Source organism: Oenanthe melanoleuca, chromosome 1A (genome assembly GCF_029582105.1).
Source record: "Oenanthe melanoleuca isolate GR-GAL-2019-014 chromosome 1A, OMel1.0, whole genome shotgun sequence".
In the NCBI taxonomy this organism is placed as follows: domain Eukaryota; kingdom Metazoa; phylum Chordata; class Aves; order Passeriformes; family Muscicapidae; genus Oenanthe; species Oenanthe melanoleuca.
The window spans coordinates 67,518,330-67,534,941 of record NC_079334.1 but is presented as its reverse complement, the minus strand read 5'-3'; the positions used below and the strand labels follow the sequence as shown (position 1 = coordinate 67,534,941).

Below are 16,612 nucleotides of genomic sequence, written 5' to 3'. Positions count from 1 at the left end.
AACTAACTGTAATTATGTTCATTATTGTCTCTCTGAGCTCCCTGTACCTTTTTTTTGGGGGGAGGTTTGCAGTTATTCCCTCCTCAGCTTTTAAGTGGATTCACCTTTCCCATGGAGTGGGATGAACATGAGAAACATCCTGCTGGTTTCTAGGGGCAGCACCCCCAAAAGAGACTTTTTTATTTTAAATGGAATGAAAGAGGTCACTGAAATTATACCTGCTTGCACAGGTGATGCCAGGAAGAGGAAAGGTCTGTGGCAAAAAATGCTGTTTGTCTTACAGCTCCCATCAATGCTGCATTTTCCCCTAAATTATGACTGTTCTATGAGGGTTATTTCAGACTGTTGCATTTAAGCCCCTTGAAAACAAGCCCAGAAATCCCAGCATGATGGCAAAGATCACCAAGTTTCAGAATTATTGTTTTATTCTCTCAGCCTGGCACCATCCTTTGTAACAAGATGAGCCTGAGCAGCAGCAAGCTGAATTCTTCACTCAGAGCAATTAGCAGCAAACTTTAGTGAGAACCAATTGAAATCAAGGGCCATGACCTAAGTGGGAGAAATGTGAGTGGTTAATCTAAAGTTTGTCAAACTTCAGCTGTTTAACTTTAAAGCATCCCTTTCCCAAACTACCTGAAGACCTTGCAAAAAGAAAGAGGAGCTTGAAAAATCATCTGTGCTGGGGTTATAAACACAAGAATGACTTTCTTGGAGCAGAGTTAAATAACCAGTGGCTAATTAATGCTGCCAGCACACAGAGGGGCTGAGGAGAGACCTCTGAAGGGTCTTTGTGGGCTGGCACTGAGGTGTCCATCAGGACCCTCTGCCTCAAGCTGCTGCCCTGGTGCTCTCACAGGTCCAGGGAATGGGTTGGGCTGGCAGAGACATTGGATGGCCACCCCATCCATGGCAGGGACACCTCCCACTGTCCCAGGGTGATCCCAATGTCCAGCCTGGCCTTGGACATTCCAGGGATTCTCTGGCAATTCCAGCCCAGCCAGGAATTCCTAATTCCCCAATCTCCCCTTTCCCAATTCCCTGTGTCCTGTCCCTCCATCCCTTGTCCCCAGTCCCTCTCCAGCTCTCCTGCAGCCCCTCCAGGCCCTGCAATGTGCTGGAAGCTCTCCCTGGATCCTTCCCTTCTCCAGCTGCCAATTCCCAGCTCTCCACAACCTCACATTGGATCCATCTCCTCTCCAAGGAATTGATGGATCCAGGGCCTTCCCTTGCAATCTCAGGGAACCATCAAGGCTCTCCCTTCCCTTTTCCTCTCTTTTCCATGCCCACTGTCCATCAAAATCCCTCTGGATGGATTCTGAGTGTCCTGAATCCCAGAATCCTGGGCTGCCCTGGCTGGGAAGGGAGCTCAGAGCTCATTGCAGGGACACCTCCCACATCCCAGGCTGCTCCAATCCTTCCTGGGACATTGCAGGGATCCAGGGATTCTCTGGCAATTCCAGCCCAGCCAGCAATTCCTAATTCCCAAATCTCCCCTTTCCCAATTCCCTGTGTCCTGTCCCTCCATCCCTTGTCCCCAGTCCCTCTCCAGCTCTCCTGGATTCCCTGCAATGTGCTGGAAGCTCTCCCTGGATCCTTCCCTTCTCCAGGTGAGCATTCCAGCTCTCCCAGCCTGGCTCCAGCCCTGGGAGCATCTTTGTTCCTGAACCTAAGGAAAACACCCACCAGCAGGCAGTGGAAAATTACTTGAAAACTTGAAAAAATAATTGAAATAATGAGAATAATGAATAAATGTGAATGTTGGTATTTACAGCTCACCCCTCCAGCTCCAGCTCTGACCTGATCCTGGTGAGAGAAACATTTCCCCTCCTCAGGTGCCACAAAGGATGCTGAGGGAATTCTGTTTTAATGTTTCTGTAACACACTGGACATCACATTAAGGCTGAGATATATCAGAGCAAGGTCCAGCAGCCACTGGTTCTCAGCAGGTGCTCAGTGGGATTATTGCTCTTTGTTGGAGTTGATGACATTTGATTGTTGTTGCAGCCCAATTCTATTTTATGAAAAGAGAGGCTGGGCCTCATCCCAATCCAAGATTTATGGCATCACTCATGGCCTTTGTTGCTTAGCAGAGTGAATCCAAGCCTGTTTTCTTAAATAACTTCATGCCCAAATGAAAAATTGGCATTTATTCTGCTGTCTCTTAAGATTACAACCTTCAGTTCCCTCCAGTAATCGTCACCCACGGGAGCAGCGAGGCTTGAAGTGTTTAACTGGTGATTGCTTTTTCTGGATGCTGCTCCTGCCCATAATATCTCTTATTTTTGTGGTCACTTAACAGGGTTTTGGGGCCTTTTATAGCTGAGGAGAATAGTTAAATATATATTGCTCTGGAGAGTAATATTTGGATAATAATGTGGCAGGAGTTAGTGTCTTGTGGTGCTTTGTGTTGAGTGCTGTAGTTGACCTTTGCTGGAGAGGAGAAAAGTGTCTTGCTTGTTAGAACATATTATTTAGCATCTTCAGAAAGGCAAAACTGGTTGGTTTTGGTGGTTTTTTTTTTTAGTGTGAGGCTCAGTGAAGGTTTTATCACCACAGTTTGGGGATGATGGTGTCATGTCAGGCCTTTACAAAGCCTGCAGTGAGATGTGGCTCTTAGGAAATAAGTGGCAGTAATAAATCCAGAATGTACTGTCTGGATTTGGTTTATGCTGCTCATTTGGGTCTGTCTGTATTTGTTTTTTTTTGTGTGTCTGTGTGCTTTACACACACAGTGATGTAAAGTTACTGTGGAAAATTTAATGCAGGGGCAGGGATACCATTAAAATGGATCATTTAAGTAGATGAAATTCTGTCTTTTTTGCCACCTTTATTTAGAGGCAGGTTTCAAACTTGCAGAATTATTTTTTCCTTTAAAAATTAGAAATACCAAGGTTTAATCTATCATGTAATGGTAGTTAATATATCCAAGGAGTCCTGAAACTAGCATCACCACTTCTATGAGAAACACCAGCAAAGAGCCTGGATCTGCCTTTCCATGAGCTGGAGCTGAGCCTTGATTCCTTTAATTCCCTAAACCTTCAGAAACCTCCTCCAAATTCCTTATTAGGAGTGAATAGTAAGGAGCTCTATCACATGGTGTTGTTTGCAGTGATGATCCTTGACTTGTGTTCTCCTGAGCAGCCAAGTGGAATCCTGCCAATCTTCATGAAATAATTCTTCTTTGGGTGAGGAAGGCTGAGCTCGAGTGATACCACATGCAAGCTCTAAAAATAACCTGTGATCTGGGTTTCCAGGATGAGCTTTGGAAGGCAAATTTTGGTTTGCTGATCATGCAGTCATGGAATTTTGGAGGGGTTGGCTCCATTCTTTGAAGCTGGGAAGAGTTTGGATTTTGTCCTCAACAATGGTGGGACTGTGTCTGGGATCATTCTTTGTCTCTGAACTCAAAATTAGGAGCTGGGTTTGATCTGTGCAAAGCCCAAGAGTATTTCTCTCTATATTTCTATATATAACATTTAGGTACTACAAAATATTCCACAGAGATAAAACTGCTCCTCCTTGAGTTCCTTCTAATTAAAGCCTGCAGTTGCTAAATTCTCATCCATGCCCCTGTTAGAAGGAATTTGTATCATTGCCATCCATGTGATTGGTTATTTTAGTATCCTGCTATTCACTAAAAACTATCCCTTAAGCTAAAAAGGAAAGTACATCCTAAATTTGGGTAATTCCAACACCCTGCTCCCTTTGCAGCTGCAGGAACCAGCTGTGGGAGAGGTGCATTTGTGCATTAATGGTGGTGTGCTCTGGGTTTTCAGAGGGTTTTCCTCCTATTTTTGGAGGGGGAGGGGAATTTTATAAACAAATAGTGGTTTGGGATAATGCAAGTCTGTTCATATCAATTTTAATAAAAGTATTCAAACTGATTTTGTCTGTCAGGGTGGATGGGAATGCTGTCTATTTGATGGCTTGCACCTTGAGATATTTGGAATTTAGGCAAGCACGGCAGGTCAGATCAGTCTCCTGAGCTGGGAGAGGGTTTTTAGGGAATACTGTAAAAATGAGGGAAGTGTTCAGTGATACCATTTTGCCTTCAAACAAGTGGTGGTGTGGGGCTTTCCTGAGCCAGATCTTGCTTGTAATCTCTTCATGGGTATCTCACACCTTCCTGTGTAATTATTTTTGAACCTAAATGTGCTTTTAATAACCCCAGTATCCTCTGAGAGTGAGTCCCAGCTTTTCATTAGCTGTTCTTTGGGAAAGTTTGGGTTCTTTCTTCACTGTGAACCCACCACTAGGAAACCTGTCTGGCTGCCCCTGTCCTGTAATCATTGATCATTCATTCTGTAATTCATTGATAATTGAGACCAATCCTTGCAGTGTCCTTCTCTGGGCTGAAGAGATCTGATCCTCATGTGGACCTGAAGATTTTCCTTGGCATCCAGTTCATCCAACAAATTAGGATTCACAACCAGGATATTTTTTTCCTGTTGTCTTCCTCTCAGAAGTCCTTGCCCAAGAAAGGCTTTAAGGATGTGCAAATGTGGAATTGCTCAATGCTGGAATGGTTTGGGTTGCAAAGGACCTGGAAACCCATCCAGACTTTCACTGTCCCAGGCTGCACCAAGCCCATCCTTGGCCTTGGAACACTTCCAGGGATCTGGGGGAAGCCACAGCTTCTCTGGGAATTCCATCCCAGTCCCTCCCCACCCTCTGAGCCAGGAATTCCTGCCCAAATCCCATCCAGCCCTGCCCTCTGGCAGTGGAAGTCACTCCCTGTGTCCTGTCCCTCCATCCCTTGTCCCAAGTCTCTCTGCAGCACCTTGGAGTTCTGCTTGTATTTACTTCTTTGCCAGATTTAAGGTCCCAGTTTCCCTCTGATAATCTCAGAGAAGCTCTTCCCTCCCTGTGTGCACTAAATGAATTCTTACAACACAAGGAAATTGTTTCCACTTTGCTTTTCCAAGTGGCTGCTCCAATACCCAGCCAGCATTCCAGGTGTTTTACCAGGTGGGAAAACTCTCCAGGTTAAAAATCCAGCCCTGTAGAAAGGTCAGTGGGATTTTCTGACAGTCATCCCTGTAAATCCAGGATTCTGTCAGCATGTTGAACTTGACTTGGGGCTCTCTCTCCTCTCTCCTCTCCTCCAGAATATTTGAAATAAATCTTTATTAGCTTTTGACAAGGCTGGGTAAGAGATGAAATAAATGAGAGGATGACAAACATTTCCTTGTGATTTTGGATGTGCTGGGGTTTTTGAATAAAGGACATAAAAGTAACACAGGGAATGTTAACACTGGACTTGATTATGAGTAGCACAAAAGGTGCTACAACTTTTAAGTAATTTATTTAGTAGATTTTACATTCTCAGTTGCAGAGCAGAAACCACCTTGGTTCTCTTCCAGCATTTCAGCAGAGATTTGTTAGGAAAATTCTTTCTTTTCCACCTTTTGGAGAAGTCACACTCTGCATTGGAGTGTAAATAAAAGCAAGAATCAACTCTGCAGTACTTGATCTTTTGCTGGCAGCACTTCCCACGCAGTGATTGTGAGGGCTCTGTGTGGGCACAGCTTGATTAGGGAGCAGCAGTTGGAGATATTCAGCAATCAGATCTGTGCTCTTCCCCCCCAAACCATTCAGAGGAGAACAGAACCATTTGGTTTGTGCCTCACACGTTTGGAGTCATCACCTGCTGCATGTGTGAAGACAAGCTTTAAAAATAGTTTAATATCAAGAGTAAATTAATGTGAAAACTAAAAATAATGCTGCAGCAATGAGGACTTTCATTACCATATGCCCTTTTGTCTTTTTTTTCTCCCCTGGGTTGTGTTTTACAACTATTTTCTGTGCTACCCATCCTGTGGATTCACTCAGTGATGCTGCTGGAAGAGGTTTTTTGGGTGAGATAATGTTAAAAAAAGAGGAATCCTCTCAGCAGCCCCTTTTTGGGTGGTGATGGGAGCACCTTGCTGCTGTTTCACAGGTGTCCTTCAGGCTCTCCTGAGCTGAGCTCACCTTTCTCTTGCTGCCTCCATATACAAAATCCTCCAACGTGGCCTTTCCTGTCCATCTGCTCACTTAAATCCATCTCTGCTCAGGCTACCAACATTCATTTCACTTTTTTTTTTTCCTCCTGGCCAAAAGAAGAGGACTCTTGGCCTGACTGTGTCCAGTGAAAGCAGCACTGCAGATTCTTTCCTACCCCAAATTCACATCACCCCTTTCATCCTGCCTCTGGCTTCCTCAGCAGTGTTATCCAGGAAAATCACACACCTTCACCTTCCCAGCCCTGCATCTCCCATTTCTGCTTCCTGCCATTTCCTGTTCCCTGCTGAATTCTCCCTGAAGCATTTCTGGCTCCACCTTGTCCCCCTCACTCATCCCCTCTCCAAACTGCCCAGAGCAGCTGTGGCTGCCCCTGGATCCCTGGAATGTCCCAGGCCAGCTTGGACAGGGCTGGGAGCACCTGGGAGGTGACCCTGCCATGGCAGGGGTGGCACTGGGTGAGCTTTGAGGTCCTTTCCAACCCAAACCCTTCCATGATTCCATGAACACATCTTGCTCTTTCTCAGAAGGAATTTCTGCTGGACACAGATCCCACAAATCCTTCTGAAACTCCTCTTGGCTCCTCATAAAGCACCTGAAAAGAATTCAGCTGTTACACACTCCTGGGCTGCCCACCCTGAGGGTGGGGACTGCCTCAGTTTCCTTTTGTTTCACCATATGGTTACATCCATTTCTTCTTCCTGATCTTTGTGTTTATTCTGAGAACACTGAGAAAAGAAACATCCTCCTATTTTTTGTTGTTGTTTATTTTGCATTCTGCCAGGTCTGGCTCCTCTCCTCCATCAGCAGGACTAAATAAAACAGGTCAGAGCATCCTCTCCAACACCTGTGCTGGGGCTCAGTGGGATCAGGTTCATTTGTAGGGTTTTGTTTTCAAGTTAAGACTTCTCTGGATTTCCCCAGCACTGTCCCATGCTGGGAACCACCCCCAGTTGGTGGAGGAGGCACAGCAAGGTTTGATTTTGAGGAGCTGCAGCTTGGGCTGTTCTGTGCTGCTGGGACACAGAGCATCACTCTGCTCTGTTCTATTCAGCACTTCACCAGTAGCCAAGGGTTACACAAATAAAATCAGCTGCCTTTGATAGGTGTCAGCACTTTAATGAGGAATTCAATTAAGCCCTGGCTACTCCTGCCCATCTCATGGCACCATTTTTATCTCTCATTTTTATTCCCCCCATATTTTATGGCAATTGCCTGAAGTCCTGATCTGGGGGAGGGATTATTCCAGATACCTGCACAGCTGGAAACTCATCAGCCATTCAGATTCCTTCAGTGAGAGTGTCAGTTTTAGCAGGAAACTCTCACAGCTCACTGTGGTGATTTCAAATTTCCTCTTTAGTAGACATTTTGTTTGAATGCCATGAAGGGGCTGCTCTCCCCAAGCCCCCAGGAGCACAATAAGCTATGCTCTTTGAGAGAGCCCAGATGAGTACAAAGTTCCCTTCATTAAATTTTCTTTTCATGCTTTAGCATGGAATATTTCTTTTTAAGGCTGTCTCTCTCCCATTTCCTTTTGTGTTTTCATCCTGTTACCTTTCTGAGGTTGTGATGCATCAGCTCTCTGGAAGAGGTGGGTGCTTGGCTCCCTCAGAGGTTTGTTCCAGCACTGAAAATTATTCTGGCATGGGAGGTGCTTCAGGAGCAGCTGGAGAAGGGAAAGCAGATCAAGGAATTGCAAACTTAATAAAAACACTTTGTTCCATGTGGTGCTGCTCATGTTGACTTGTGCTGGGATTTTGGGTGTGTTGGTTCTGTGGAGGAATTCTGGAGTTGAACTGAGTGCAGCTGCAGATCTGTCAGCATTCCCTGGAATTCCTGCTGCACTCCCATGGTTTGTGTCCTGCAGTTCAGTTGGGAAATCCCTGAGCAATGAAATAAATAAATACAGTGTAGGACACAATCTTGTTTACTTTACAGGGGCAGATAGTGATAGGACAAGGAGCAAGAGGTTTAAACTGAAAGAGGGGGGTTTAAATGGGATTTAGATGGGATATTGGGAAGGAATTCCTGGATAGGAGGGTGGGGAGGGACTGGAATGGAATTCCCAGAGAAGCTGTGCCTGTTCTGAGTCCCTGGAAGTGTCCAGGGTTGGACATTGGGGTTTGGGTCACCCTGGGACAGTGGGAGGTGTCCCTGCCATGGCAGAGGTGGCACTGGATGGGCTTTGAGGTCCCTTCCCACCCAAACCATTCTATGATACTCTGGTGACACTTTTCCTGTCACAAATCCCAAAATACAGATCTCTGTCAGGACATGGGATAGTTCAGGAAAGGGAACTCCTGCTCTGAGCATCTCCTGGCCCTGCTGGAATCAGAGCAGGTTGCATTTAAAACCTCCACATTTCCCAACAGATTCCACATAATTGCTGAGTTTGCACTATTTACCTTTTCTTATGAGCTTTTCCCTCACTCAAACCCCACAGACCCTTAAATGCTTCTGTAAAATGACCTTTATTAATGGAACCACAGAATGGTTTGGGTGGGAAGGGACTTTACAGCCATGGCAGGGACACCTCCCACCATCCCAGGCTGCTCCAAGCCCCAGTGTCCAGCCTGGAACTGAACATTCCAGGGATCCAGGGGCAGCCACAGCTGCTCTGGGAATTCCATCCCAGCCAGGAATTCCTTCCCAAGATCCCATTTAAATATTAATTGATGTAATCATAGCAACTTCAGGAGGGTCTCTGTTAGATATTTCATTCCCCTTTGGAGGAGTTTCCTTGCTGTTGTTTCTGACCATCCATCTGTGAGTCCTGGGATCCATCCCTGACAGAAATCAGTGGGAAACCCTTCAGAGGAGCTCCCATAATACACAATGGAACCTCCTCTCCCAACAGGAGATCCTGTGGTTTATGGCCCTCTAATGCCAGGCAGTAATTTCATTTAGTGTTTCCCAAAGGTGCCAGCAGAGCATTAGGGGAGTGGAACAAGCATTGATCAATACAAAGACAGTGCTCACCTTCAGATTAATCCAAGAAATGGACTTGGTTGACTTAAAAGAAGTGTTCTTGTTCTCAGTGACCTAAAACAAGTCACTGAGGGGCAGGAGATGTGTCTCCCATATGGCTGGCAATGTATAGAGTCCTTCAAAACATTCAAATAAGGAATAATACCTGGATTTTGGTCACTGAGGGCATGGCTCTGGGAAAAAAAATCCAACTCAAAAATTCTTTATTATGGCTTAGGGAATTCCCCCATTGAAATGGCTGTAAATACATTGGCAGAATTTATGCAGCAATGCTGGAGCAGCCCATTCCTTTCTCTCTTCACCTCTATGTAAGAAATCACTTCAAAATCACTTGTGAGTAAAGGCACAGCAAAGTTTGCTGTGGGTATTTTTAGTTCATTCAGCCTCTCTTGTATTGTTTTATCAATTCACACCAGGGGTTTGGGCATTTTAGTTGAGCTTGGCTTTAACTGGACCTAAATCATCACTGTTGGGAGATTTCTACAGAGAAATGGTGTTCCCTGTCCCAATCCAGACCTTGCCACCCTCCTTCCATGTGCAGCAGTTTGTGGTTGCACATTTTGATGCCTGACATGCCTTTGAACACGTGCTGATCTCAGCAGAGGGGGGATTAAGGGAAAATCCTCCTCCATAAGAGTCTGCAGAAGTTTGAACTTGGAGATCATAAAGTGTGGAAGCACCTGGGACTGCATTTAAATTCTGGTTTAGATTTCACAGATGCAGGGTAATGACTGAAAGGAGAAAGAGATGTGTACATCCTGTAAAATCAAGGTGACTTAACTTCCCTTTTTTTAGCATGACATCTTCAGTGATTGTCAAGAAATCAATTCCCTGGAGGAGCAGCATTTGTGCTTCGTGTGTCATTTCCCTGCTGGAGGAAAACAGATTTGCTTGGCCAATGAGCAAAATGAGAATCAGAATCACAGAGTGGGTTGGGTTGGGAGGATCACCCAGTTCCAGCCCCATTTCCATGGCAGGGACACCTCCCACTATCCCAGGGTGCTCCAACCCCAGCCTTGGACACTGCTAGGACCTCACCATCCTCACAGGGAAAAATTCATCCCTCTGGAAGTGCTCAGGGCCAGGTGGGACAGGGCTTGGAACAGCCTGGGGTAGTGGAATTTGTGGAAGGGGGTGGAACTGGATGTGCTTTAAATTCCCTTCCAACCCAAACTGATTCAATAACAATAATAACAATAACAATAACAATAATAATAATACAAGATTTTTGTCTTTCCTGAGATGTTTCTAGAAGGAAGCCCTGAAGCTGTTCTCTGTTCCCACAGGAGGTATGAGTCCCACCCCATCTGTGGGGAGCTGCAGGATAAAATCCTCCAGTGCTACCGGGAACACGCCCAGGAGACCCTGAGCTGCTCTGCCCTGGCCAGCCAGTACCTGCACTGTGTCAATCATGCCAAACAGGTGAGATTCTGGACCTGTCCTCCCTGCAAAGTGATGGGATGATGAGCAGAGGAATTCCCAATCAGCCCTTGCTCCATGCCTAAGCATTTCCCACTTCCCAGAGCAAACATGGTGATAGAACGATTCCTATAGGTTGCATGCAAATATTAGGAAATTAGTATTTTGTAGAAGATTGGTTAATGGAAATTAGAATCTGTGGAGACACTCAGGTTGATTTAAATGCTCAGGTTTCCATCTCTTCCTCTGGGAAGTTGTTTAGTGTAGGAGCTCTTGCTGTTGGCAGATGTTTCCTTTTATCTACAGTTTTAGCAGTGAAACAAGGGGATTAAAATACCTGCTGTCTTTGCCATAAATATGAGAAACTTGTGGACTCACTGGTCACCATTTGGAATTCTTGATTTCTTCTATCTTGTGTTATGCAAGACCTAAAACTGTCCTTTACCTGCTCTTGCCCTCCTCTCTTCCAGTTTTATAGGGTATGGATGTCACTGCCAATTAAAATCTTTATGCTTTATTAGTGCAGCATGAAGGAAAATGACAGCAATATGTAAATCATTAAATTAAATGAAGCTACAGTTTCTCAGTTTTACTCTTTTTTTCATCAGCTTGCATCTTTCAAATACAGAAATGCATATATTGACCTCAGTTGTGTTCTTAAAGCAACCAAGAAATGTGCTCACAGCCCACGTGCAGGATGTGCAAAAAGTGCTGAAATCACTCTGTTGATCTTCATTTCTGCCCAAATCTGTGAGTTAATATTTGAGCACGTGAGGACACCCATCTAGATGTGATAGTGGAGAGCTGGAGAGCAGGGCTGGTGTTTGATCATGGTAATCACCTTCCCTGGGCAGCAAATCCCTGAGACTTTGGTTCTGATCTTTCTTTGTGACCTTTTGCTTTCAAATGCTGCAGCCTGGAGCTGCTGTTCCCAAAGATCTGCTGGAATTAACACAGCTCCTTGTTCCTCAGTCCCTGAGAGCTCCCTGTCCCTTCAAATTAATTTCTTTTAATTGATCTTTTATTGGTATTTGTTGTGCCAGCCCTGGAAATGTCCAAGGCCAGGTTGGACAGGGCTTGGGATGTTAAAGGTGGCACTGGAAGGGCTTTAAGGTCCCTTCCAACCCAAATTCTTCTGTGATTTCATGATTCCTCTTGCCCATTTCAGAATGCACCAATCTCCTTTTTTAGGAGAAATCCAGTGACTAACATGAGAATCACAGACTCATGAAGACTCTTAAGACCATCCAGTCCAGCCAAGGCCACCTGTCCCCAAGTGCCACATCCACACAGCTTTTATATCCCCCAGGAATGGGGACTAACCCCTGCCCTGGCTGCACAAGCTTTGAATGAAGAAATTTTCCACAATATCCAACCCAAACCTCCCCTGGTGCAGCTTGAGGCCATTTCTGTCACTTGAAACCCTGTTTTGGTTTGTTCTCTAGTGGATTTCCCCATGGCCCTGCAGCATCTGCAGCACTAATTTACTGTATGTACAACTTCTTATTACTTCTTAAAGTATCCAGGAAAAAATGGATTAATTACTTAGACATGTTTAAGCTCTAACTCGAGTTTGTATCTGATAGGAATTTCTTCAGAAGACTCTGATGAGGATGAATTAATTCATGTTCAGAAGGTGCAGGAAAAGCAAATTGCATAAATATGAGCATTAGGTTTTTGAACCCTTTTAAACACCTTTTTTTTTTTGTTGAAGATCTTCATCCAAGCCTGTCAAGTAGTTAAAAGTGTTTCCTAAATGTTTCTGATTCTGTTTCACACATGCTTCAAGATGAGAATTCAGAGAGAGGTTTCTCTCATGATAACAGAGAAGGAGAAGCCTTTTATGATGGAAATATTTGCAAGCAGGAGCAATTGTTTTTCATAATGAACACCAGCCCATCCTCCACATGCTGCAGCTGTAATTGTAATTATTTTTACTCACTGCTTGCCCACAAGTCCAGACAGTTACTTTGAAATAATTCCTAAACGCTGCTAGAAAATCACTTCAAAATTACCTTCTCTGTCAGCTTGGTTGGGAGCCAGAGGAGGGGGATAAATGGCAGATTCAGAAATGAAAAAGTTAACTGACACTGGCTACAAGAAACAAAGGAAGAAGAGAATTTGCTAGAGGGAATAGAGCAAGATATTGAAAAGCAAATAAGTGAACTAATCCGATTTCCTGGGCACTTGTGCTCGGGCTGAGCACACTCTGTGCTTTTCATAAATTGAATTTATTGACTCCTCTTTCTTTCCTATCTTGCTTATAATTATCTCCCCCTCTCTTCTGTGTGCTCCTTATTTCTCATGCTGGCTGTAATCTCATGTCTCTATCTGTCCTTTCCTCCCCTCCTTAGAAAAGCCCTGAGAGTTGTTAATTCAGAGGGGTTTGACACATTGTTGGTATCTTCCCTTGAAATCTCTTCCCAAAGTCATGAGGAGCTGGGGAGATAAATTAAACTCTGTTATTAATGTTTGCATCTTATTGTAATGATAATGCCAGTAATGGAGAGGAAAACTTAACCTAATGGAGCCATTAAGGGGAAGATATTTGGATTGTGTGTGCCATGTATTTGTGCTGCTACTGCTGAAATAACTCCAGCCAGAGCATCCATGGATTTTTCATCCTTTTCCCTGGTTTTCCAGCCATGGATATGGACAATAGCTGTTAAAATCTACATTTTGGAGGTTCTTTTTCTCAATTTTTTCCCCACCCTGGGCTACAGAAAGTTCTGATCCTTACATAAAAACACAGCTAGTCCATGGTTTAACAAATCTGTGCAATAATTTCCTGTTCAACCATTGAATTCCAGAAGGATTCAGGTCTCTTCAGGCAGGTGAGGTTTAAAAATGCTTAAAATAATAAAACCAGCAGATGCTGGTGCCGACAGCCTGGCTACAAAATGTTATCCTTCAGCCTTGTAACCACTATTTTTATTTGTTGGATCAAGTGGGTCCTTAATTATGCATCCTAAATAGAATAAAACCAGGATTTTAGCCTCATCCTCCAGTATTTTTACTTGATACCAATTTCCAGTCAAAGAGAAAAATACATGGAATTTTTGTGTCTGGAAACACTGAATTTAAATGCAACAAAAAGACCTCATAATTTAATACTACCCTCATTGAAAGAAATTTATTATGGATCAGCTTCACTCCATGGGGTTATGTTAAGAAAAAAAAAGAAAAAAAAAAGAAAATATTTTGAATGTATTCATTTAAAAAGGTAAGAAAAAACACTAAAAAACCCCAAAATTCAGATAAAACCAAAGCAAGGCTTGGAACACCCCTGTTTGTCTGAAGGTGAAATTTTCTGGGCAGAAATATGGATGTGATGAACAAAAATCTCCAATTTCTTTCCTTAGGACACGAAACAAAAGTAGCCCATTTTTTCTCAGATCCCTTGGGAATTTCCTCTGTTAAATGGACATAAAGTTAATATTCAGCCCAGAGATGGCTTGGAGTAATTCCTCTGCAGAAAGGAAATTTCCAGGTGGAGGAACCTTCCTGAACTTTCTGGAAATCTCCATGGTGGTGCCATGGATCTGAGATTGGAGATTTTGGTATCAGATGAAACTTCCCCAGATTTTTGTTTGCAGATGCACCCAAGGAGCACAAAACTGACTCCTTTTATTCCATCAGCCTCTTCTGTGGATTCTGGAGGATTTTGGGGGCACAAGGACAGGCCCCACCTGTTTGTGTGGATGCCTTGGGGAATTTTAAAGTCAGAATTGTTTAGGTTGGAAAATCCCTCCAGGATCATCAAGTCCAAGCATTCCCAGCACTGCCAAGGCCACCACTGACCATGTCCCCAAGTGCCACCTCCACTCTTTAAAAGGCTTTTAGATCCCTCCAGGAATGGGGGCTGCACCCCTGTGCCAGGCTGGACAATCCTTTTGGGAAAGAGATTTTATCCCAAATTCCAATCTAAGTGCAGCTCTTAGCCCTTGCAGGAGCTGGGTGGAATAGCACAGTTTACCAGGTTATTTTTAGGAATAATTTGAGAATTTGGTTGAAGCCAAACCTGGTTTTAATTCACTTTATTGTTAATTATCCCTAATTTCCATGACTGACAATGCAGCCCAGACTTCCAAGGTTCTCAGACACCTGAATCAGCTGTTTGGAGGTCACCTGTAAGATTTCAAGGTTTAAAAAAATCAGAATTATCAAATCCCTTCTTACCATTCCTTGCAAGGAGACTCATAATTAGTCCTTAGTCATTTGATGGGTTTTGTAGACAATAAAAATGGTTTGAGTTGGAAGGAACCTTAAAGATCACCTCAGTGGCAGGGACACCTCCCCCTACCCCAGGCTGCTCCAAGCCCTGTCCAGCCTGGCCTGGAACATTTCCAGGCACAGGAAACCTGCTCTAGTGAAAAGAATTAAATGATTTTTAAGTTCCTTTCCCACCCAAACCATTCCATGGTGTGTGGGTCTGCAGTGAAGCCCAAGGTGAGTGCAGCATGTTCACACTGTTGGGGTTTTGATTCTGACTCAGAGCCCAGGGAGGAGCCAGGTGAGGGATACTCAGTGTTGGATGTTTTCAGGATATTTTTCCTCAAGAGTTTAATTGCTGGGAATGGGATTTCTCTTATTGTAATGTCAGGTGGTTTAATTTCCTTTAATAGCCACAGCACTAAAGCCATGAGAGCATGAAAATGGGTCATTTGTGGGACTCTTCAGACCTCCAAACCTGTACTTGTTGAGTCCTCAAATTGCTTTATTCTGCTTCTCTGACTTGTCTCTGGCATGATGTGTTTATCAACAATGAGTCTTATTTTAAAAACTTGCAGCCAAACTTCAGGGAATGTCTGGGGTAACTTGGAATTACTAAAATATGTGTTTCTCTCTCTCTCTTCCCTCCCCTCTGATCATTTTTTGCAGCAGAGACTGCTTGGGAGAGGAGGATAAAGGCATTGTCCAAATCAAGCACAAGACCATCAACTAATTTCAGCAGAAGAGCTTTTTTTTCTCCCCAAGAAGGATCTGGCAGCCCATTTGCAGGGCAGCCCAATAAAGAGAAGAAGTGGAAGAGCCATTTGAAGGGCAGCATCCTCACAGCCCAATCACACACCTGGGTCTGGTTCCAGCAAGGCTGCTCTGCCTTCTCACAGCCCATCACTGGTGATTGGAGGAAGGGAAGAAAAGAACCTTTCTCTGGCCTGAGAGAGGGGAAATATCCTTCAAGTGCTGCTGTTTCACTGTAGAATCTCCTCTGTCAGAGGCAGGGGGTGTAACCCCTGCAGTGCTGGGATGTGGCTGTTCTGGTCCCAGTGTCAGAGTTCTCCTCACAGTGTAGAATTGTAAATTGTGCTTTAACTTATTTCCCAAATGACCTGGCTTGATGAAGTGTCTCTCTGCAGGCCTTCTGCTGGAATGATGTTTGTGATCCAACACTTGTGGTGCTCCATGGCCTTTATTTCTGGGATGGTTCTGTTGTGCTCCTCGCTCGTATCAAGTCCTGACGAGAATGCCTCGCTCTGCACCAACAATAAATCCATTTTATGCACAGGATTGATGCTGCAGTCTGTCTCCCTTCCCACTCCTCGGGGGTGGATGGTGTTCCCTCTGCTGTGTCAGTCATGCTTTCCCAGCAGATGTTGTTGCTGAAGCTCTCCAGCACAGACATTCCAAGCACAACCAGCCCTGGTGGCAGGAATGGGGTTTGGATTGAGCTGTTTTCCATCACAGCCACCTCAAAGGATCCCACGTGATGGGAATGTTGTGATTTATCCACCACCCCTTCCCTGCTTGGGAAATGATTGTGAATGGAGCTCTTGTGGGTTCCCCATCCCCTGGAGTGTCCCAGGCCAGGTTGGAAGGGGCTTGGAGCAGCCTGGGATGGTGGAAGGAGTCCCTGTCTGTGGGAGGGGTTGGAATGAAATGCTCTTAAGGTCCCTTCCCACCCAAACCATTCTGGGATTCTGTGAAAGGGCAAACCCCCCAAAAAAATCTCCAGACCAGCTTTGTGCAAGCACCCAGTTTCCTTTAATTCTTTTCCTTCAGGTAAAAAGTTCCACACTCCTTGTCCCAAGCAATCTTAGAAGGGACTTTGTACACAATAGTGAAAGTAATGATGTCAAATGAGCAGCGAGTCTGGAGCCTTCTGCTGTTTATTTACCTGTTCTCCCTCTCTAATTGGCTGTGTTTGAACCTCATCCTGCTGAACAACTGTGGGTGCACCTGTGGATCTCATTTATTATTC

General features: G+C 44.5%; 1 protein-coding gene across 2 annotated transcripts in view; it reads left to right on the top strand.

Annotated features, from left to right (window-relative positions):
* Positions 1 to 15,921, top strand: part of CHCHD3 (coiled-coil-helix-coiled-coil-helix domain containing 3) — a 121,300-nt gene extending 105,379 nt beyond the window's left edge. For both annotated transcript variants that reach the window (XM_056482454.1, XM_056482455.1), the window contains exons 7-8: positions 10,278 to 10,413; positions 15,292 to 15,921. In XM_056482454.1, the coding sequence (XP_056338429.1) occupies positions 10,278 to 10,413; positions 15,292 to 15,318 (163 nt within the window). In that variant the 3' untranslated portion in view covers positions 15,319 to 15,921. The remainder of the gene's footprint in view (positions 1 to 10,277; positions 10,414 to 15,291) is intronic.
* The last annotated feature ends 691 nt before the right edge of the window (positions 15,922 to 16,612 follow it).